The 25379-nt window shown below is 36.3% G+C and overlaps 1 protein-coding gene across 1 annotated transcript in view; it reads left to right on the plus strand.

Moving 5' to 3' along the window:
* Window positions 1-923: 923 nt before the first annotated feature.
* Window positions 924-25379, plus strand: part of LOC128211652 (BTB/POZ domain-containing protein KCTD9-like) — a 148580-nt gene continuing 124124 nt past the window's right edge. The window contains exons 1-2 of the mRNA XM_052916661.1: window positions 924-1055; window positions 15151-15278. Coding sequence (XP_052772621.1) covers window positions 1008-1055; window positions 15151-15278 — 176 coding nt within the window. The 5' untranslated portion in view covers window positions 924-1007. The remainder of the gene's footprint in view (window positions 1056-15150; window positions 15279-25379) is intronic.

The raw sequence follows: 25379 nt of genomic DNA on the forward strand, positions 1-25379 counted from the left end.
TTTTTATATGTTATGAGTCTTACCGCCAACATCATGTACATGTACATGCCCTTTGTTTACATTTTTGAATGTGTTCTGTTTGATTTCTTAAAGCTATAAAAGCTCGATGAAGCATCGTGAGTAAAGCAAATGGCGAGTGCACAGTGCAGTTCTAATACGCTGATACATAACAGTTATAACCATGTTGACAAACAGTTTTAATGATACAAATTGATATGCTTTAGTTATTTCGTGTGTTCAGAAATTTATTTCAGTTCACAACACCGTTGGTTAGTTTCTTAATGTAACAAATAAAAAATAGCATTGTGAAAGAAAACAATTAACATGCTTCTGAATAACAGAGATTAATGTCACAAAAGAACCTGCGTGTAGGCATTACCATAAGCCTTTCTCTCTCTAAATATTTGTTAAAAATAAATGAGTTATGAGTTGCTGTCACGTCTCAATATGTGGATTTCACTTCTAGAAAACTGGAATTCACTATTTGATTTCCGATCTTTGTTTTCAAAATATGTCTACAACTTTCTTATTTTTGGATCAATTTGAATATAATTTGAAATGAAAACCTAGTATAATTCCTTTTCAATTATTTGTTTAACAAAAATAAATATTTGACAAAAATAAATGAGTGATGAGTGGATTTCACGTCTCAAAATCTGGATTTCACTTTGATTTCCTATCTTTTATCAAAATATGTCTACAACTTTCTTATTTTGGGATCATAATCCAATGTGGATTTCTGTATCACCCTGTACTGTACCCGAAAAACACAAGTATTCGATTTCCTTCTTTGACTATATTAGCCGCAGTTTTCAAAACCTTTCTTTGTTTATGTCGTCCGCACTATTCAACGCTTTCTATATCGTCCGCTGTAAAGACCGCATTTTAGTGCGACCCGATAAAAATGGCCGAGGAGCACCGAATGCGATTCGAGACCGGATACCGGATTTTAGCAACACACAATAGTGCAATGTAAACATTAGGCCTACTAAACGAAATTGGTCGAGATGAAAAGGGTCGTGGTATTTAGAAATGGTTCATCAGTCGATGGCAAAGTAAGTATTGAATGATACCCATCAGAGGTGTTCATGAAGCGGTATGCCCGTATCATTGACTTGAGCGAGGTGTCGACTTGTGAAGGTCTTTCGTTAGTTTGTTCTTAATTAGTCCTAGTTCTGGCTTCCATAACTTTAATGTTGATATTTATTTTTTTGATGTTCCAAAAAGGTAATGTATAACGTGTTCGCTGAAGTTCTTTAGCTAAATTAGTCCATATAAAGTTTATACAAAAATCGTTAAAGACGAAGTCTTCGTCTTTGACGATTTTTGATTTGGCGACTCTACGTTTAGGGAACAAAATGAATAATCTGAATATCCAAATGTTAAAAAAATTCCCTAAACGCGCATTATTGTGGATTATTCTTAATATGCTGTACGGGTTGAGAGCGGGAGGTAGCTACAATAATGAGCGATCTGGGAAAACTTTTTCCTTATTTTGACATTTCTTATGTATTCCTGTCACGGGTCACAGACATAACAGACCATGGACATTATGGACCAGACATAACGGACTAGATTTGGGGACAAAACGGACCATATTTAGGGACATTAAGGACCATAATATATAATTTTACTCAGTTTGTTTTAACTTTATAATATACCATATTTGCAGACAATGATTTATATATTAACTCAGTTTGTTTTTACTTTATAATGTACCATATAACAAGACATTGCGGACCATGAACTACACATTACTCACAGTTTGTTTTAGAACAAAATTTATAAAAATGCCATATTTGAGGTCATTACGCCTTTTACAGACAATGATTTATAATTTTACATACAACTTATGTATATTTGTGAATGTGAATATGGATATGTTGTTAAAGTTGATCAATTGCTGTCTGAAATAAACTTTGGATTGTCATATTTGTTTTCCGTTACATCTGTTTTAATTGAACGGTTCAGTGAAAGTGGGCCATCACATTGGGTTTTCACACTTTCATGATTACAAATTAAAGGTTGTCAATATAATGGTTGTTTCTTTTATGATATACGGCTGATAATTACGGGCCACAATTACAACTAACACCGATTAATGCGTTCAGAAATTACCAGTTTTAAACATCACTTTGCAAGAATTCCAACAAACAAACATCGTTTATTTAATTAAATGCAGGAGATGTGCTTTACATCCTCACAACTTCCTCCGCCATAAAACTGAATAGTATGCCTTGCGCTCATTGTATCCACTGTTCTAGAGGTCTCTATGCAAACCACCGGGCCATGGAATGCAACATTTGTTGGTAGAACTCCTTTACAGAGAGGCACAGGAAATTCCCGTTCCGTGCAAGCTAGTAAAGGAACTCGACCAGCGCAAGCCTTAGACTTTGACACAAGGCAGACTCATGAAGCTTTGGGCAGAGTATTCTGCAAACGAAGTGTCCATTAGCAGTCTTCTGAAAGCATGTGCGAGACTTTATGGGCCAGTATTTTAAATACAAATGGTGACATTGGTGACATTGTTGTTTGTGCTAGATATTGTTATTGTTGTATAACATTCGTGAATCATATGTATATTTATACGTTCTTATATGTGCTTGATTGATTTTGGGAAATAAACTGTTTTGGAAATTATTTGTTTTGTTTCTTTTAACTGTTTTAACTGCCGATTTTTCAAATTTTGTTCATTAATCACATAATATTTTATTAAAAATAAATTTGCTATAAACTTATTTACTGTGGGTATACACTGGTCTTTAACACCTAATGCAATTCCACAGGAATTTACATTCCAACAATTGATTCTATTTGAATATCACAGGATTTTTTCACAGTCAGATGGAAGACAATTTTTATGTGTCATATCATACTGAGCACTCATATACAAGTATTTATTAATGAATGAAGACGATGGAGTGAATAAATAAAAAATGTTAATAACATTATTAATCATGGTCGGTAAGTTTCTCAAGATGGTCCGTAATGTCCCTAAATACGGTCCGTTATGTTCCCAAGTCTTGTCCGTTATGTCTGGTCCATAATGTCCATGGTCCGTAATGTCAGTAATTCCCTGTCATGAGTCTGCCATATATAGTAAAAAAATCTTCAAAAGATTCGTTGACGGCCATTTAGGTGGACTAGAGCGGGAGGCTGCCCCATTCCTCAGGAACATTTTGAACAATACACATATTATGAAATAACCATTCTCAAGCATTCTATAGATTCCGAACACCAATAGTGAAACTACCAGTGATTTAAGTAGTAGGCAATCTAAAATGCCGTCCAGGATTCTTTTTTTAATGATCGTTAAAAAGAAGAAGCATGGACAGCATTTTAGAATGACTACTCATTGATTCTATGTAAGAATGCAATATTACACTAAAATTATGTCACACAAATGATTTGTACAGGGGTACCTGTTTTGTGACTAGAAATACCAACACCTAGCATAATTGTTTAACTTTTATTTTTTTTGGATGTTGGAATGGCACTAAATCATGAAAAAAATTGTGTCGCCAATGCTTTTCAATCTTTATGAAGTTTTCTGTTTACACTCCAATTTTGCAAGCATTAATTGTTGCAACACTTACTTTATGCAAAGAAAGGCTTTAAACCTACATTCTTCTTTGATTTATCCCATAGAAATAAATACCATTATCTCAATATCTAGAGCTTGAAGAGTCAGTGTGTGTATACCACATGATAAATTGTGTCATAAATGCTACCGTGGGAAGGCAATATTTTGCTTCAAATGACTTTAAACAAAGATACAATGTAACTTCACTATTTCTTCACCATTTTAAATGAAACATAGTGCAGTCTACGCCGCTTATGGACCCCAGCATTCGTTTTTTTTTCCAGAGTTTGAGAGTTTAGTTTCTAAAAACAGATATAGCTATAGTTTAGATAGGGTATAGCTAGATAGCTAAAATAGCCTATTTTCGCGAAAATAGTATTTGACTACGAAAATAGCCTGCTGTATAATTATAAAAAAATAAACCAGAGATTTATGTATATGTATAATTAAATTTAAACGCAATATTTGGAAGAATGATTTTATGACATTGGCTTATTTTCACTGGTAACACATATACACCACTTTAGGTAAAAGATAATAAAGTTAAAGACATAGTTATGATGTTAAGACGACGACAAAGCCGACGACGAAAACTTGGTTTTGAAAACATTTCGGCCTTTATACTATTTAGACGAGCTAACAGTTTTGTCATACTAATAAACAAAATAAAGGTTTTGCAGATTTGACTTATATGAAGCGATACTTCTTTATGGTTTCTAATATAAACTATATGTGTTTTTTTCGAGCTGCCGCAGTGTGGAAATGTTCCCAAGGACCTTGCCACAATATCTGCAGACCTGAAGTTGTCGACACTCCATCTTAAAGATTTACCATACATATAAACAAATAAAGTATTTGAAGCTTTATTCGCACTGCTGTCAAAATTAGATAATAAAGTGTGGTCGTACGCCTAAAATTCTCGAGTGTGGTCGTTCGCATAATTTTATATTGTAAGATTTCTTTCAAAAACATCATTTTGCCTTGAAAAGGTATTGTAAATTGTATATATTTACTGTTTATATATCTTTTTGTAAAGAACCAGTTGAAACTAGCTGTTTTATCATTGTTTTTGCAAGATTAACAAAATGTGTGGCCGTCTGCATCGCTGATTCCAAATTGGTTTTTGAATGTTCTCAAGAACTAACACATTTGTGGTGACATCACTATTCTTGCTCCCTCACAGTGACTTCAGACGGTCAATACTCCTTTTGATATAATGAGATACTGAAGATTTAATTTTTTTTTAAATAAACATTTATTTTGTAGTTACTGAAACATGTGTAAAAGACGTTAGTAAAATCCTGTCACTAACAGTGAAATCCAGTGTACTTATACCACAAGCAGCGTATGTTGACAAAACCTTTTTTCTACAGTTCCCACGGGTCCATCTATTGGACCCATACCCTTGCAAATTATATCATGTTTTTCCCAAATCTGGAGAAAAAAACCCATTCAGAAGTATTTATTACATTAATGTAAAACACTTGTGGTACAAGACAATTATTGATGTCACTGTATAAATTGTTTTTACTGGTGCTCCATAGAACTGTATACATGTGTTTATAGTAGAGACTATTAAAACTTTTAAAAACATTCTTTGTGAGTTGTGTCAAGACTGTATCCACACATTCACATCATAATACATTTACAAATTGTCTTACTGTCAGCCACAATAAAAATGAAAAAGAATATCATGGACAATGCAATGAAAATACCAGTATTTGTTTTTTTGGACTAGGGCACTTGTGGCCTAGTTCATAGCGATACTCACGATATCTGCATTCTCAAGCCGCATCTGGGGGTTCACTGACGTAATGTATTCATACGCTGTATTTTGATTGGATTGCCGTTAGCAAATTTGAATAATCAAAGTAGTACCAGAACTGATTACAATGAAAAAATCCAATAAAAATAGTTCTCCTAACAATTCAAGCTAACCGTATGTTCTTTTAATGAAGCACAAGAAATTCATACGTAGCTAGTGAGCTAATAGGGTTAACTACATGAATCCTCTTGCATCGGTCAGATTATATGCAATAAGAATATGAAAATATTGGAAAAGTACTCATCGAAATTTTCCCGTTCAATGCTCTGTATTGATTAAGACTGGTACCCTCTTTCTCTTATCCGAAAAGAAACCAATATCAGATAACCGCGGTGCCCATCGCGCATTCGAAATGTCTTGTGAATTCATACGTAAAGCGACTAAAGTGTGCGGTCTAAGTAGAAAACAACCAGGAAAGTTTGTTTACAAAAAGTATTGTTAATATCCTTTGTATAGAATGTTGGTATTTATTTATAAAAACGATATCCATTGTTAATAAAAAAAATCCGAAGTCGGTCCCTGTTCTTTTTTTCGACATAATTTGCATGTTTCCGTGATATTTTCTTTTCGATACAAAGTTTATTTTTTAACTAATCATTGCATGGCACTAAGCACTTTTTCAAACACAAGATGATTTTTGGTATTTATTGTTCAAATACTATTAATGTTAACTAAAACCCATATGCCGCGTACCTGTATAACTTTATATTTTTGAGGAAAAGTAAATCAGGGTACCAGTCTACTGTATTGACCTCATTTACTCTGATCAGAGCGGCGGAATGATTCAGACATGTATGTTATCACTACTTCCGGATGCTGATGATGTGTATTTCATACGTGTTTTATTGAAGAAATTTATCAATAAAGCCGCCATTGAATGATTACCACCATTTTCTTCTTACAGTGGGTAGCATTTTTAATTTGACACGTAAATTTTCAAGCAATACAAGTTTTGTTTGATAAAATCATGTGATTTCAATTTTGCAAAATGGAGATAAAAAATATCAAATATGCGCATACTTATTTATGAAGTTTCATTCTAAACGAAGCCAAATGTATGAATATGTGCACAGCATCTGGCTTATGAATAAGATGATTGTTTACCTATGTGCATAGAAAAGTCTTGGAGCCACTCTCAGTGTAAGTACATTTTGTTCAATGACATTGTGATAAACCATCGCCGTAGGTAAAACAATCTTGCCTGCTCAATTTTGATTTCCTCTCATATAATGCACCATTCAATTGTTACCAGGGCCCCTTGGGAATATAACGGGGGGGGGGAGGAGGGCTGTGTTTTAACCTTTCAGGTGTCCTCGTAGCTAAAGAACTTCAGCGAACACATTATATATTACCTTTTTGGACTTGTTCAATGTGTTGTAAACATACCGGTAAAAAAATAAATATCAACATTAAAATTATGGAAGCCAGAACTAGTGTCCTCGCAATGCCGGGAGGTAGCGGTGGTTTTGTCTTCCCGCAAATTATATCAGGGAATTGCTCTTACCTTAGATCCCCGGGGTGAGGGGTTATTCACGGGATTTTACCACCAGTTCGTTCCCGCAGGGCAGGGATTTTACCGGGGACTGGCTGGACCGAAAGTCAAAGTACCTGCTGTCCATGCGGGGGGGTGGGGGGGGGCGTGGTTACAATTGACTGGTGCATACTTTACAAGTTCTTTTTCTGAAGACGCTTTGTGCTCACTTTTTGTTTTCTTAGTAGCCAAGAATGAAAATCAATAATCAGTCAGAGATGCAGTATGGTGATGCATTGTTGTTGATATATCAATATAAATTTGTGAAATATTTGAGGGAAAGGTATTTGGTTATATAATTTACAAGTGTAACTTTTGAGTTTTATTTAACAATGCAGGGCTCGACGTTAACTTTTAAATCCACTGGTCCATTCGGACTAGTAGATATATTTTCTACTGGTCCTGACCAAATATCCACTGGTCCTGACCAAATTGATACTTTTTATACGCCCATCTTACGATGGCCGTATTATGGGAACACCCATGGCGGGCCGGCGGCGGGCGGGCGGGCGGCTCCACAATGTTGTCCGCTCTCTAACTTGAACATTTCTCATCCAATTTCCACCAAACTTCATGAAAGTGTTTGTTGGTGAAATATCTAGGTCAAGTTCGATAACCAGCCAAATCGCTCTAGGCACTCCAGAGTTATGGCCCCCTGAATTTGTCAAAATTGGGCGGGCGGCGGGCGGGCGGCTGCACAATGTTGTCCGCTCTCTAACTTGAACATTTCTCATCCAATTTCCACCAAACTTCATGGAAGTGTTTGTTGGTGAAATATCTAGGTCAAGTTCGATAACCAGCCAAATCGCTTTAGGCACTCCAGAGTTATGGCCCCCTGAATTTGTCAAAATTGGCCATTTTAGCTTTGTCCGCTCTCTAACTTGATCATTTCTCATCCAATTTCCACCAAACGTCATGAAAGTGTTTGTTGGTGAAATATCTCGGTCAAGGTCAATAACCAGCCAAATCGCTTTAGGCACTCCAGAGTTATGGCCCCCTGAATTTGTCAAAATTGTCCATTTTAGCTTTGTCCGCTCTCTAACTTGAACATTTCTCATCCAATTTCCACCAAACGTCATGAAAGTGTTTGTTGGTGAAATATATCGGTCAAGTTCAATTACCAGCCATATCGCTTTAGGCACTCCAGAGTTATGGCCCCCTGAATTTGTCAAAATTGTCCATTTTAGCTTTGTCCGCTCTCTAACTTGAACATTTCTCATCCAATTTCCACCAAACTTCATGAAAGTGTTTGTTGGTGAAATATCTAGGTCAAGTTCGATAACGAGCCTAATCGCTTTAGGCACTCCAGAGTTATGGCCCCCTGAATTTATCAAAATTGGCCATTTTAGCTTTGTCTACTCTCAAACTTGAACAGTTTTTATCCGAATTTCACCAAACTTGCTACTATAAATGTTTGTTGGTATATATTCTTGACAAAGTTCTATAACCAGCCAGGCTCTTCAGGATTATGGCCCTTGAATTGGTCAAAATTTGCCATTTTTGCTTTGTCCACTGTCTAATTTGAACAGTTATCATCTGATCTTCACCAAACTTGCTGAAAATATTTGTTGGTAAAATAAATCGGTCAAGTATGATAATCAGCCAAATGCCCCGAAGCACTTCAGGATTACTGCCCTTGCCATTTAAGCTTTGTCTACTCTCTAACTTGAACAATTCTCATCTGACCTTCACCAAACTTGCTGAAAATGTTTGTTGCTATAAAAACTTTACCAAGAATGTTTGCCGGTATAAATGCTTTGCCAAGTACACACTGATTGTCTCTTGGGTACGATTAAGGATGAATCATCTCTTGGAGACGATTTTTACATGAATGTTGTTTTTCAAATCCCGAACACGTTGATCGTCTTTGGGAGATCATTTGCTTCTTGAAAAGCTTGCTTCTCAAAGGGCCAATGTGACAGTAAGTTGTCTTAGAATACAAGAAATTATTGATGGGCGTATTTTGTGAGTGTCACTCTTGTTGATGATATGATTTTAATTCTTTGCCTGTAAAGGTTTATTATATACACACATGATGAAAATAATAGTGAGCTTTTAATTTTAATATAAAACTTTAACTGGTTAACATTACAACAATGAAACAATAGTATGAGGATTGACTAGAATATACGTTGGATTATCAGGCAGCAATAAAAGATATATAGTACATATCTGACTTGAATGTACATTAAAATTTGTCAATCACATTAGCAAATGGCTTTAATTTACTATGCATACGATAAATACATAAAAACCAAATTCAATGCTATAAATATGGACGAAATGATTTGCTAAAATAAGTTATTGGAATTTTACATCGTAATAAAGATTGACCTAATTCCGATGATTTCACAGCTATCGTATACTGTTCTGTGCTGTTTACTTCCGGTCGCAGATGTATCGCATGCGCAAGGGAATGTAAATAAAAACAATGAACGCTCCTTGCACTGCATTTATTTGTTGGATTATACATATTGTCAGATTTAGTCAGGGATCGTGCTTAACATTTCTGATTAAATTATTTCTTCTTGGAAATTTCACTGGTCCAGTCGGACTAGCCAGAACTGGTTTCTACTGGTCCGGACCATGAATCTGGTGGTCCCGGACCATCGGACCACCGTTAATGTCGAGCCCTGCAATGCAGTGCCGAATATTGTGGAGATAGAATTGAATTAATTTGTATTAATCAGTTGACTTGAAGCGTTTAGGGAACAAAATTAAAATCAAAATATTCAATAAAGTTCCATCATCACCCAATGTTGTGGAATAGTGAAGTAGTGATGATTTAATCTCACAACAGTCTTTCTCAAATACTGTCCAGGCTTTTTTATGCTTAAGAGTAACTAACCTGGCAATGTTAGAACAGAAATCATCTTGGCATGAGATTGGATCACAAGGATCATTATGTACCAGTCAATTGAAACCACGGCTCCCACATCCGGGGGTATACCGGGGATAGCCGTCGAAATGGGCCATGTTTTTACCTTTCAGTAGGCCCCGCAGTGCTGGGTCTTCCCGGAAAATACAGTGTGGATGGGGCTTCACCTAATGGCCCTTGGGTGCGGGTGCATTTGGTGGGGACTAAACCACCAGATTATCTCCGCAGGGCGGGGAATTTAGCTGGGGTTGGCTGGACCGAAAATAAAAGTCCCCGCTATTCCGGGACCGGGGGGGGGGGGGGCATGGTTACAATTGACTGATGTATTAGCTTGTGTATTCAGATTCAGGGTTTTGGTGCGCAGTTGAAAAATTAACTAATTGTATAATTACATATTAAAAGTTAAGAATCTATATTTATTTATATAAGTTATACTTTACAATCCAAATCAAAGATACATTGTACTATCCAATGCAAGAAATGTTTGTTTATTCAAGTAAATAAAGCAATCCCCATACCAAGGAACAGCAGTATTGCTTAACCAGCTTAATTGACATTATGAGTTGGAGTTCAAATCGCTGCAATTAAAGGCACATCTAGTTTTCTGAATTATTCAAACTCTGATTAAGCAACCTTATTATAGTTATATGAACTACTTTTGCAAAATGGAAGCTTTTTTAGATTTACAAGGACGAGTGAAAAGTATTTGCCAAATGTACTGCAACACCTGATACATGTTGCCTACGAATCTAGGCACTCCAAATGTTACAGTACTATTCAATTTGAAGTGCCTGAAAAGAAAGCTTCTTGATTCTACATTCAACATCTTCTTTCTGTATGATTGGACCAGGGCATCATGAACCTACAACCTTTTGCAACTATTGAGATAGGGAGCTATCAGGATAGTGACAGAGGACAATACAAGAATGGTCAACTGCTGCATTTATTGAGTTATCTAATGCATACAAATTAAGACGGAGAAAATAATTCTCATTTTTCCAAACTACTTCCTTAGCATCTTGTATGTAGTCTGACATGTAGTTGTCTTTTACAATGATTGTTCAAAGTTACACTGGCCCTGTGGGTTAAAGATGCTCTGTCCATGGGGGAACAGGTTTTGTACATAATAGGGTTATAAGTACTGCGTTTTGATCCAGTTGTATTCGACTCAAGTAGATTTTTGCAGATTCGGTTTTCACAAGGCACAAGCCGAGTAAAATCAAAATCTACAAAAAACTACCAGAATCGAATATGACATTCCGCCATATCCGGATCAAAACGCAGTACTAATAAATTATTAGTACTAGGTGATCTAATCAGTAGTGTATATAATAAAAGGATTATTAATCCTTTCCTTTTGTCGAGTTCATAAAGGTCTGCCCGTGCCCTATAATGGCTGCATTATGGCTTGACCCCGTCACATCCCCAAGTGTGACTTAAACAGAATTTTGAATCCAAAGGGGGAGTTTTACCCCCATCGGTTGATGGGATATTCGCCAAAGGAGTAATTTTGTACCCCAAATGCCGCGAAACCTGCGATGAATGACATCTAGAGTGGCCCCACAGCTCTGAATATTGGATATGGTTTCATTTCTCTAGTCTTAACTACAGTTGTAATTTAGATATTGAGTTGTATATTAAAAAACATTTATGTGTACGAATGGTATTTTTTGGAGGATGGGCAAGACTCGCGATCAGTTCATTGACAAGAAAGTGTTGTGAGAACAGGACTTTTCGCCCATTATATATATTTATATTTCTTATATATATATCAACTGACTACTTTGTTGTCGATGCCCGACTATTGCCTCACTATTTAATTATTGAAACTTCTTCAAGACCAGAGAGTGCGTTGACATTACTTGTTTTCCCTACATGTTTTTTAAGTGTTCATGTACATATACAGAGAGGGAAGGAATATGGGTAAAAGTATTTTGTGATATGTATTGCATGTGGATTGATGATGGGTATATAATAAAGAATATGATTATGTTTGGTATTCCATTCTCACAAGCAGTGTGATGAACTGCTGACACCATGTTATGAAATTTGAGACATTTCAATATTTCATACTTGATAAACGATATTCATCTCATCTTAGTCTACTCAACTTGCTTTGTACAAAAGTCTGCAGCGGTAATAAGAATAACATGAGACAGTAGGCAGTGCCTAATATTTATCAACAGCACTAAGTTATCATGGTAACATTTTATATTAATTGAATACCAAGCACTAATTAAGAGGGAGAAAATAATTCTTCACTTTACAAATAAAAACTACTTCCTAATAGCATTGTACATGCAGTCTGACATACTTGTACAATGTAGATGTCTTTTACAAAGATTGTTCAAAGTATGGCCCTGTGGTTTAAAGCTCCCCTGAAAAAGAGTTGACAGGTTTTCTATATAGTATATAATTACATCATTTAAAATCTTCTCTGAAACTGCAAATAACAGACCTTTGATATAAAAGATTTTATCAAATTAAAGAAGTATGGGTAATTTGGTTAACATATACCAAACACGTAAATTAATTTGTACAAGTCTGATTAAACGACTTTCATACATGCCATATCCCCTGGTGGGGGGGGGGAAATCCCCCGGAATTTCGATCCATCCCCCGGTCTCCCGGCGGGAGGTAAAAATCCCCCGGAATTAAAAAAAAAAATTTTTTTTTTTTTTTTAGAGATTTTTACATCAGGCAATAATGACAAAGTGAAACCACAGTATGTGAGTAAAACTGAATGTAAAGAAACTACTCCTCAAGAGGGTGAAATTACTGTTTAAAAAAGGTTTGATAAATGCCAAAAGGAAACCTTAACAACAAGTGATCAATTAATTTGAAGTAATGATCAAAGGCAAAGAAATATTACTATTAATTAATAATATTCATTCCATTCTCTTAGTGTCTTAATTTTAAAGTCATCATAGCTGATAGCATTAAGCAGAATTTTTTAAAAGACTTTGGAGAAAGGTAAATTTAATTTACAGTATTACAGTATGACATGACAGTGATCATAAGAATATGATAAATCATGACATAAAATAATTCTGTATAATGAAAAAGTTAGAGGCTTTCATAGCAAAATATATGTGAATACATTTTTTCGTACTTGCATCTAAAAATACTTTGAAATTTCGCCAACTTATACCTGCTAAAAAAATCCCCCTGAATACTACCAAAATCCCCCTAAATTTCAGCCTTTCTGAACAAATCCCCCTGAATGGTCTCTAGAAAATATGGCATGTATGGACTTTGAGAAATTTTAAAAGAACTATGACTTTATCTGATTTAACGCTTTAGCCCCACACCCCGCCCCCTCACTCTACACACACTTAACGAGATTTTTCAAATTTCCTTTGCAGCTTGCAAGCAATTTAAGTCAAAAGTTTAAGCTAGCCTATTAAACAGTGACCCCTTGTGATGTGAGCTGATTTTTTCAATGCTTAGAACATGGTTGTCAACATTCCCCTAAATGAAGCCCTAGTCCATCATTGCTTTCAGCACTTTGATTTAAAAAACATGCACTGAAAATAAATATTGAAATGAATACAAAGCGTAACTTGTTTCATACCTTCAAGTGACAATGCAAACTTTGAACTCATAATTACCTGTGTTCTTTGTCCGTATTTGATAATTAACTTCATAATGAAGAATGTTTATTGAAGTATCTTCTTCAGTTCTTCAGTTGTGTCAATTCTGATCAAAACATTCGCCAACGTTTAATAAACATGATTTCTTGGTGAGTAAATATGCATGGCAATCCTGTAATGTTTTTTGCAGTTTCATTGGATGACGGAAATAGTCGAGCCGTCATTATTATCTGCAAATGTTGAAGAGTTGTATTGCCAAAAACAAGATAAGCCCTTGGGGGTGTGGGGGAGGGGTGTGGGGGAGGGGTGGGGGGTGGCGATCAGTGTCTCTTGATGATTACATTCCAGGTGAGATCAGTGATACACAATGATCACATTCCAGGTGATATCAGTGACACACAATGATCACATTCCAGGTGATATCAGTGACACACAATAATCACATTCCAGGTGATATCAGTGACACACAATGATCACATTCCAGGTGATATCTGTGACACACAATGATCACATTCCAGGTGAGATCAGTGATACACAATAATCACATTCCAGGTGATATCAGTGACACACAATGATCACATTTCAGTTGATATCAGTGACACACAATGATCACATTCCAGTTGATATCAGTGACACACAAAGGTAACATTTCAGGTGATATCAGTGTCTCTTGATGATTACATTCCATGTGATATCAGTGACACACAAAGAGCACATTCCATGTGGAATCAGCGACCCATGATGCTTACATTCCAGGTGATATCAGTGACTCATGGTGATTATATTCCATGTGATATCAGTGACACATACTGATCACATTCCAGGTGTGATCACATTCCAGGTGATATCACTGACTTATGATGATCACATTCCAGGTGATATCAGTGACTCATGATGATTAAATTCCAGGTGATATCAGTGACTCATGGTGATTACATTCCAGGTAATATCAGTGACTCATGTGATATCAGTGACTCATGATGATTAAATTCCAGGTGATATCAGTGACTCATGATGATCACATTCCAGGTGGTATTAGTGAATCATGATGATCACATTCCAGGTGATATCAGTGACTCATGATGATTACATTCCAGATGATATCAGTAACTCATGATGATCACATTCCAGGTGATATCAGTGACACTCAATGATCACATTCCAGGTGATATCAGTGACTCATGATGATAATATTTCAGCTGATATCAGTGACTCATGATGATTACATTTCAGGTGTTATTTAAGTGACTCATGATGATTACATTTCAGGTGATATCAGTTACTCATGATGATTACATTTAAGGTGATATCAGTTACTCATGATGATTATATTTCAGGTGGTATCAGTGACTCATGAGTTTACATTCCAAGTGATATCAGTTACATGACAATTACATTCCAGGGGATATCAGTGACTCATGACAATTACATTTCAGGTGATATCAGTTACTCATGATGATTACATTTAAGGTGATATCAGTTACTCATGATGATTACATTTCAGGTGGTATCAGTGACTCATGAGTTTACATTCCAAGTGATATCAGTTACTCATGACAATTACATTCCAGGTGATATCAGTGACTCATGATGATTACATTTCAGGTGATATCAGTGACTCATAATGATTACATTCCAAGTGATGTCAGTGACTCATGAGTTTACATTCCAAGTGATATCAGTAACTCATGACAATTACATTCCAGGTGATATCAGTGACTCATGATGATTATATTTCAGGTGATATCAGTTACTCACAGTTCTAGTCTGGACGATGTACTTTCTGAAGCTAGTAAGAAGCTGGGCTTGGTTGGCCGTAAAATCTACACTCCCGAGGGGGGCCTCATAGATGAAGTCTCTCTTTTCAGGTAAAAATAGAAGTACATTGCAAGAATAGGGAACATGGTTATAGGAAATTTTAAACAAAATGTCTTGTGATTTTAGCGATAGTGGAATATTCAGGCAAACAGTCAATGTGGCATCATTTCACTACATTTAAAAAAGATGGTCAAACAAAGTGGACTTATGTGGAACAGAATTGTTGTATTTTGGGGAAAATACAGTGTCCATGACGAAGCATTTGAAGCACGTTCAAAAATGTCTTAAACAAGAAATTATTGTATTTGTTAATGTGAACAGTAACCAAAAATCCAATCTTACAACAAACGGATTTACGATAAATTGCTTTGTTCCTGAAGTTTAATAGTAAAAATGAATTTGTCAGCCGATCCGTTGCAATTTTTCTTGTTCCTAGCATAAGTTTAAAACTTCTGGATGGAATTTAATTAAACTTCATACGATTATAACCATGAGAGAAAGTGCAGTGTACAAGAACCTTACTTTATTTCTGCTTATTAAAGAGTAGTTGCCCTTCGTTACTTATTCTTGTCTGGTGCATAACTTCAAAACTACCGAATGGAATTTAATAAAACTTCATACAATGATAGAATGTAATGAGAAGAAGTGCAGTATATAAGAATCATAACTCTATTTCAGCTAATTACATTCATAGACCTTTTCTACTTTTTTTTGTTCAAAGCATAACTTGAAAACTATTGCATGGAATATAAATTAATTAAACTTCATACAATGATGAAGGACAAGGGGAGAAAGTGTTTTGTACAAAAAATGTATCACAGAGCCAATATATCCACTCCAAACTTCATGAAACTTAATCAGAATTTGCCTTGATGAATTCTTAGTTTAAAACTAGGTCAAAAAATAAGTCACTAGGTCAAATTTTTGGAACACTCAAGAGGCTATATTTTTGCAATATTTCTGGTCCAATATGGGCGTGATGAAATATTTTATTAGTTATGTCTCCCCCTCTCTGGGGGAGACATATTGTTTTTGCCCTGTCCGTCAGTCCGGTAGTCCGGTAGTCCGTCAGTCCGTCAGTCTGTCCGTACGTCACACTTCGTTTCCGATCGATAACTGGAAAACCGCATGACCTAGGATCACCAAACTTGGTAGGGAGGTTGGTCATGAGGTGTAGAAGATCCCTATTGTTTTTGGGGTCACTAGGTCAAAGGTCAAGGTCGCGGCGACCCCCAATGTAAAAAACATTTCCGCTCAATATCTTGACAATGGTTTGACCTAGGTTCACCAAACTTGGTAGGGAGGTTGGTCCTGAGGTGTAGAGGATCCCTATTGTTTTTGGGGTCACTAGGTCAAAGGTCAAGGTCGCGGCGACCCCCAATGTAAAAAACATTTCCGCTCAATATCTTGAGAATGGTTTGACCTAGGTTCACCAAACTTGGTAGGGAGGTTGGTCGTGAGGTGTAGAGGATCCCTATTGTTTTTGGGGTCACTAGGTCAAAGGTCAAGGTCGCGGCGACCCCCAATGTAAAAAACATTTCCGCTCAATATCTTGAGAATGGTTTGACCTAGGTTCACCAAACTTGGTAGGGAGGTTGGTCGTGAGGTGTAGAGGATCCCTATTGTTTTTGGGGTCACTAGGTCAAAGGTCAAGGTCGCGGCGACCCCCAATGTAAAAAACATTTCCGCTCAATATCTTGAGAATGGTTTGACCTAGGTTCACCAAACTTGGTAGGGAGGTTGGTCGTGAGGTGTAGAGGATCCCTATTGTTTTTGGGGTCACTAGGTCAAAGGTCAAGGTCGCGGCGACCCCCAATATAAAAAACATTTCCGCTCAAAATCTTGAGAACGGTTTGACCTAGGTTCACCAAACTTGGTAGGGAGGTTGGTCATGAGGTGTAGAAGATCCCTATTGTTTTTGGGGTCACTAGGTCAAAGGTCAAGGTCGCGGCGACCCCCAATGTAAAAAACATTTCCGCTCAATATCTTGAGAATGGTTTGACCTAGGTTCACCAAACTTGGTAGGGAGGTTGATCATGAGGTTTAGAAAACTCCTATATTTTGGGGGGTCACAAGGTCAAAGGTCAACGTCGCTGTGACCTCTAATGTAAAAAAATATTTCCGTGCAATATCAGGAGAATGCTTTGATCTAGGTTCACCAAACTTTGAAGTGAGGTTGGTCATGATGTCTAGTTGATTTTGCAATCAATTGGTCAAAGGTCAAGGTCACTGACCTTGAGGTGAAGAACCGGTTTCTGCTCAATAACTCAAGAACGTTTAAACCCAGGAACTTCATACTTGGTATGCCAGTTAGTCATGACTAGTTGATGGCCCCTATTGATTTTGGGATCCATCATTGATTATTTCTCACCTACGACCACACAATGGGGGAGACATGCGCTTTTTCAAAAAAGCAATCTCTAGTTTTAAACTGGGTAACATGAGGTCAAAATCTAGGTTACTAGGTCATATCTAAATGCTATTTTCCCGACTATAAGGCGATCCGCTTATAAGACGACCCCCTAAATTTGCCCATGAAATCTGGGGTTTTGTCTCGACTCGTTTATAAGACGGGGTCAATTTTTAAAGCAAATCCAGCACTTTAATTAAATTCTCCAAGTCTGTGATAATATTCAAGCTAAACAGTCAATTATCAACTAAATTTGTTAATTTGCTTTGGATTATTGGTTTTTATTTTCTGATGGTATGGTATGTTTGAACCAGCCTAGGCGCGATTTTGGGAGTTATGTGGGTTCATACAGTATTTGATTGACCTATTTAAATACAAACCATTGCAGTGCATCTTTGATCTTTACACAGCTTGTGCTGTGACGTCACAAATTGTACTGTTTGATCTGCAGCCGACAAACAGAACACATTCCATTACATGTGTTAATGAGTTAAATTTTTGTTTGTTTGGATTGCAGTTTATGGGACTTAAATTTTGAGAAATAAATAACCATTAATGATTGCGGATAAATTAATGTCACGATTAATAAAATGTGTATTGAAATCTGCCAGTTACATGTATGTGCATGATATATGCAAAGCCTTATAGTAAGGAAAAAGTAAGTTTTATTTACGACATAGTAAAAAAACAATGCATTTTTTAGATTATTTTTTGTCAAAATATTTTAATTTTAAAGGTGGCAAAATATGTCTCCTGTGAAAAACAACGTGTTTGGACCGATAACATGCGTTATATCGGGTGTTCATCGTAGCGAAACAAAGCATATGGTCGTCTTAATCCGATGGGTGTGATCGTGTCACTTTTATTGGGGTGTCATCAACAGACAATAAATAAGTCAGTTAAATACCTTATGTTGTATATTCCTGATAATGACTCTATGAAATTCTTATAGACTCGCCTATAAGACGGGCCCCCTACTTTAAGGTTAAAAATCGGGACCAAATTTCCCCGCCTTATAGTTGGGAAAATACGGTAAGTGTCCATCACTCTGCAGTGATATTGCTTGGTTTCATTAGAATATTTCACCAACACATAATTTCAATGCCATCTTCTTTGCCTAATCTGGCAGGGGATATCATTTCAACGAATTTCCTTATTAAAATAGAAGTTGTATGAGGAAACTACCATATCTTGATTCTGATCTTTACCCTAGAATTACATTTTCTATCCTCAAATTTAAGTATCTTAGAATCACAGTTTTTCAGGTGGAATATGGTTGGTAAAAGTAAGTCCACTGGAAATTTGCCTTATTCTCTATCATCACTAATGATGCCTTTACTAAAAAGAGCTATCCACTGGAATAAATTTGACCAGCGGCTTTTCACTACTGATTATTGGTTACCAGTGGTATTCCAGTGGAATACCAGTGTCATTATGTTAACCACTAAAATGCAGTTGTACTCCACTGGTATTATGTGGCATTTCATTGGAATACCAGTGTAAGTATGTTTACCACTGGAATGTAGTGGTATTCCACTGGTATTCCATTGTAATACCAGTGTAATTATGTTTACCACTGGAATGTAGTGGTATTCCACTGGTATTTCACTGGAATACCAGTGTAATTATGTTTACCACTGGAGTGTACTGGCATTTCACTGGAATACCAGTGTAATTATGTTTACAACTGGAAGCTAGTGGTACTCCACTTATTGTATGTGGTATTTCACTGGAGTACCAGTGTAATTATGTTTACCACTGGAATGCAGTGGTATTCCACTGGTATTATGTGGTATTTCACTGGAATACCAGTGTAATTATTAGGGATAGCAACGAGTAGTAACATTAATACTTGATTACTCGGACGATCGTTCGATCGAGTACTCGGGTACTCGATTACTCAGAAAAATTGAATATGTGTTCACGAAGACAAGATTGTGTATACATGTATCGTTAATGACGTATATTGTGGGTTGGTCGTATTATTGGTCATTTTCACCTTTAAAGTAAACTTTCATTACGTGTTTTAACAAAAAATAATATAAAAAGAAAACAAATGTTGTTTCAGGCTTTTAATTTGTCTTATTCATTTCATCTTATACAAGTATGCACTGCAGAAATGAACAACAATCAAAATTACAATGAACGAAAATTAATAGCATACATAAAAATAGTGAACGAAATTCAATACGAAGTTCAGTTGTTCAGTTGTTTACTCTACATTTTTTTTTTTAAATGGTAGTTTTTCGTACTGTGTAATTGTTGTTTACCTCATTAATATTCATAAATCTTGATTTAAAATATCAACCAATCAATTGTGATAATCATTGCAAAAATACGCCCATTAAGAAATCAATTCTCGTCGGTCGATACTTTTTCGCTCGTTAGCGTCCATTGTTTGGTGAAAGGTTTCTAATTAATATACAATAGAATGTGTAGGTGAAAGTACCGCTATCAAAACTTCGCTAATTGATATCAGTGCTAATTTAAAATTGGGGTCCTTTGTTGACCGATTGCAACTATTACAACAACTGTCAACTAATTGATTTAGGTCAATTGTGTACACAGCGGGGATTAGTGGGACCGTAAATTGTCCTCTTGGCAACTAACCAGATCTGATATTTTGTCTGTAAATCGTGTATTTTGTGTTTTTTATAGATTTAAAAAAAAATCCGAGTACTCGAGTAGTGATTTGGTACTCGAGTACTCGGACGTTCGATCGAGCACTCGAGTACTCGGGTACTCGTTGCCATCCCTAGTAATTATGTTTACCACTGGAATGTACTGGTATTTCACTGAAATACCAGAGTAATTATGTTTACAACTGGAAGCTAGTGGTACTCCACTGGTTGTACCGTATGTGGTATTTCACTGGAGTACCAGTGTAATTATGTTTACCACTGGAATGCAGTGGTATTCCACTGGTATTATGTGTTATTTTACTGGAATACCATTGTAATTATGTTTACCACTGGAATTTAGTGGTACTCCACTGGTATTCCAATGACAATTTTACTGGGGGTACCACTTCAAAGTTTTACCAGTACAATGTTGTAACATCAAAGTTGATCCAATACAAAGTTGTAACATCAAAGTTAATCCAATACCAAGTTGTACCAATTCAAAGTTGAACCACTACAAAGTTGTAACAATACACAGTCATACTTCTACTAAGTTGAATAAATACAAATGAATGAAAAAAAATTGATTCAATTAAATGCCTCCGGCCCATAATTCATGTTACAATGCAAATTAAATATAACAAGTACATAAAAAATTATGTAATTAAGAGTTGAGTCTCTTGGTTAACTAAGTTAAGTATTATCTATAGATTACATGAGGTTATGAACATAAAGAGCACAGGATTTAATATGGGTAACATTTTCAGATGCCATCATATTATAGAAATGAACAATTACACGTTTTCAAAGTTACCAAGAAAATGAATAATTTTCGCTGATGTCATTGAATCTTGAACACTTTGTTTTGTTCGCTTGGCTTGATGCCATTTTGCGGGCCCAGATAAAAATTTTAGACCCTGATTTGTTTGCGTGGCTTCATTAAGCACAAGGCACTTATCCATTAGATTTGCTCTGTTGGTATCATAATTATCATCAAATTTGAATAGTTTAAAAGTTAGAGCAAACATGCCATCACTAAACTCTGTATTTAATTGGCACGAGTACAAAATTAAATTAATGTAAAAATTATTTCATCACATGTATAAATCTCAATGCATTTTGATAAGGTGTCGTTCACATACAATTTTGCACTGAATGTTTTTCCAAATGTTACTCACTGTATAAAGATGGCTTGTTTATTGTTTTTGCATACAATTGTGTTTATATTTTCATTGTGTAATAAATAATGAAATCAAATGATTTTATAGTATCCAATGCAAACAGTACATAATTATGTGTGTACGGTTATTATGTCCAATAAATACTCTTGCAGGGATAATGAAGCAAATAAAAAACGAGGTTAATGAGGCTTGAGAAAAATACACATCCAGTAAGCAATCACACTTGGCTCGATATTTTCGAGGCTCGAAGTATTTTGGCCAGTTCCTGGAATATCAAACCAAAGGGGTTCGACTGTAACACAACTTAAAGAAATACTGGGTCATTGTTAGCACCTGAGACATATGTTTAGGTGTCATTTAACTTAAGTACCCCAACTGTTCGAAAATTCACCCATTATGAAATAATTTTATTAAATATTATATTTGATATAGGCGTTATCAATGTAATGGTATTCTTAAAGAATTCAGCACCTATGCCATCTTCCCAGCTTTAAATTTCCTTAGTACTTTTCTCAATTTCATTTGTGATAGGTGCGTAAAGTAAATTTTCAATTTTGATATGTTCAGCTGTATTGGAAACATCCAAGCCAGCAACAGACACTTGAATGTCTTTAAAAAGTAAAGATTTGATAATATTCAACCCATTCATTAGGCTTAATTGAGCTCACTGCCTCAGGCTGTTTATATGTACATCGCTTTAAGGCCACACCAAATTGATATTTCGTTCCGCGGATTTACCGCTCCTATTTTTTTGAAAATGTAAAAAAAAATATTTTTATTTTTTTTGTGCGCCCGCACCTCCATTTTGATCACCTAGCAGATTTTTTTCAGGTAATAATTTATTAAAAGCCTAAAAATAATTAAGTATAATTTTTCTACGCTAGTTTTCGTAAAGGGAAGTTACCTATGCATAGTGTTTTTATACTGTATATCGATCGGTTTAGCATGGGTTTCAATAAATTCAATCAAAATGGCGGCTTCCGGTATAAACAATGTGGCTCGAAGTTTGGAAATAAAATCTTATTTTAGAAAATAAATATGTTTTGAGCATGCTTGAAGTCATTGTTGATCGTCTCATGCACTATAGGATCATTATTTAAAGCAATCATTTTGCAATAAAGCATGTGTATATGAGACTGAGCGATTATATTGCGTAATTAGTGACTCGTTTTGAATGGAAATCAGAATGATCAACTTAGTACTATTTTATTCAAATCATAATACAAGGGACCAAAATTTTACCTTGTTACGACGATGCTGAAGATGACAGGTCAACTAAACTGGAACATGAGTCATTGTTTGGTCCAAATTGATGTATCAAGCTCATTTTTTATCAAATTCTGATAAAACAACAGTTTTGAACAAATATCTTTTCACAAATAGCGATATAAACACTGGTCTGGATATACCTCAACATAAGTAAGCCTAAGTTTATCACCTTATATTTTGTTTTTATTTGCAGCATAATCCGGGATTGTAATGCACTTGTCAATTGTAACCACTGCCCCGCCCACCCCTCGCCCTTGTTCCAGGGGTATACCGGGGACAGCAGAGGCAATGGGCTGTGTTTTTACCTTTGAGGTGGCCCTGCAGTGCCTAGTGAATGTGGTATTGTCTTCATATTGAAAATAGTCCGGAATGGGCCTCACATAGGTATTCGGGGTTGCGGGGCCATTTGGCAGGGATTTTACCAGCAGTGTGTCCCTGCAGGTCGGGTATTTTACCCGGGTTTTGAGAGACCGGAAGTCAAAGTCCCCGCTATTCCGGACTTAGGGGGGGGGGGGGGCTTATACAATTGGCTGGTGCATAAAAACATCTAAATAACCAAAAAAAGTACTCTGAAAATACTCTTGTTCTTTTTGTTTTAATATTAGCACATCTTGTTGCATTTCCTGTGATAATAAAAACAAAATTTAGTCTATGTTATATGGAGTCTGATGTTTGATGGTGCCTGTGTAAGTGATCATTTTTTACAAATCCAAAATCATTTTGTCTAAAACAGTTGCATATGATGTTAAACTGATTCAGGAAGATTTATATAAGTCATTACAAGCTTTTTACTAAAGGCAGGGTTATTTATTATTATGAATGATCTTCATATTAAAGTATGTTTTAAATATATAAGAAATTAGATTTATCCATATAATGTTTGTACTAAACACGGATGAATAAATAGTATGTATTCTGACATTTTCCCAATGTCCATTAGAGGTTCAGTTCAAGATGGCATTAAAATGGGTTTAATGGCAATTATTTTGAACAATCTTTCTTATTTATTGGCGCCGCACTGAAGTGCGCGCCTATTATGGAATGGGAATTTATTTTAGTTAGTGGTAGGAGCGGTTTTTAAGTTGATTGACAGTTTGGTTTTACTGTTATTTTATTATGATTAAAAAATGCAAATTGATGGCGATTGCATGGGTGTTAAAAATGCTATTTATGGTTGAATAGATTGTCTTCAATTTATCTTCAAAACATTATATCGGAAGAACAACAAATAAGTTTAATAGCTGTTCCCGATTCGTTTACGTTTTCCGATAGGTTACCTGTAATATCATGTGCCGGAAATGTAAACATTCGGAGGAGTTCCGAATGAAATGTAAAATGTGTGGACCGGTAATTATGTGAATGGGAATAATTATGTCTCCCCCTCTCTGGGGGAGACATATTGTTTTTGCCCTGTCCGTCAGTCCGGTAGTCCGGTAGTCCGGTAGTCCGTCAGTCCGTCAGTCCGTCAGTCCGTCCGTACGTCACACTTCGTTTCCGATCGATAACTGGAAAACCGCATGACCTAGGATCACCAAACTTGGTAGGGAGGTTGGTCATGAGGTGTAGAAGATCCCTATTGTTTTTGGGGTCACTAGGTCAAAGGTCAAGGTCGCGGCGACCCCCAATGTAAAAAACATTTCCGCTCAATATCTTGACAATGGTTTGACCTAGGTTCACCAAACTTGGTAGGGAGGTTGGTCATGAGGTGTAGAAGATCCCTATTGTTTTTGGGGTCACTAGGTCAAAGGTCAAGGTCGCGGCGACCCCCAATGTAAAAAACATTTCCGCTCAATATCTTGAGAATGGTTTGACCTAGGTTCACCAAACTTTATAGGGAGGTTGGTCGTGAGGTGTAGAGGATCCCTATTGTTTTTGGGGTCACTAGGTCAAAGGTCAAGGTCGCGGCGACCCCCAATGTAAAAAACATTTCCGCTCAATATCTTGAGAATGGTTTGACCTAGGTTCACCAAACTTGGTAGGGAGGTTGGTCGTGAGGTGTAGAGGATCCCTATTGTTTTTGATGTCACTAGGTCAAAGGTCAAGGTCGCGGCGACCCCCAATGTAAAAAACATTTCCGCTCAATATCTTGAGAATGGTTTGACCTAGGTTCACCAAACTTGGTAGGGAGGTTGGTCGTGAGGTGTAGAGGATCCCTATTGTTTTTGGGGTCACTAGGTCAAAGGTCAAGGTCGCGGCGACCCCCAATATAAAAAACATTTCTGCTCAAAATCTTGAGAACGGTTTGACCTAGGTTCACCAAACTTGGTAGGGAGGTTGGTCATGAGGTGTAGAAGATCCCTATTGTTTTTGGGGTCACTAGGTCAAAGGTCAAGGTCGCGGCGACCCCCAATGTAAAAAACATTTCCGCTCAATATCTTGAGAATGGTTTGACCTAGGTTCACCAAACTTGGTAGGGAGGTTGATCATGAGGTTTAGAAAACTCCTTTATTTTGGGGGGTCACAAGGTCAAAGGTCAACGTCGCTGTGACCTCTAATGTAAAAAAATATTTCCGTGCAATATCAGGAGAATGCTTTGATCTAGGTTCACCAAACTTTGAAGTGAGGTTGGTCATGATGTCTAGTTGATTTTGCAATCAGTTGGTCAAAGGTCAAGGTCACTGACCTTGAGGTGAAGAACCGGTTTCTGCTCAATAACTCAAGAACGTTTAC

This window comes from Mya arenaria, chromosome 12, assembly GCF_026914265.1.
Source record: "Mya arenaria isolate MELC-2E11 chromosome 12, ASM2691426v1".
Taxonomy (NCBI): domain Eukaryota; kingdom Metazoa; phylum Mollusca; class Bivalvia; order Myida; family Myidae; genus Mya; species Mya arenaria.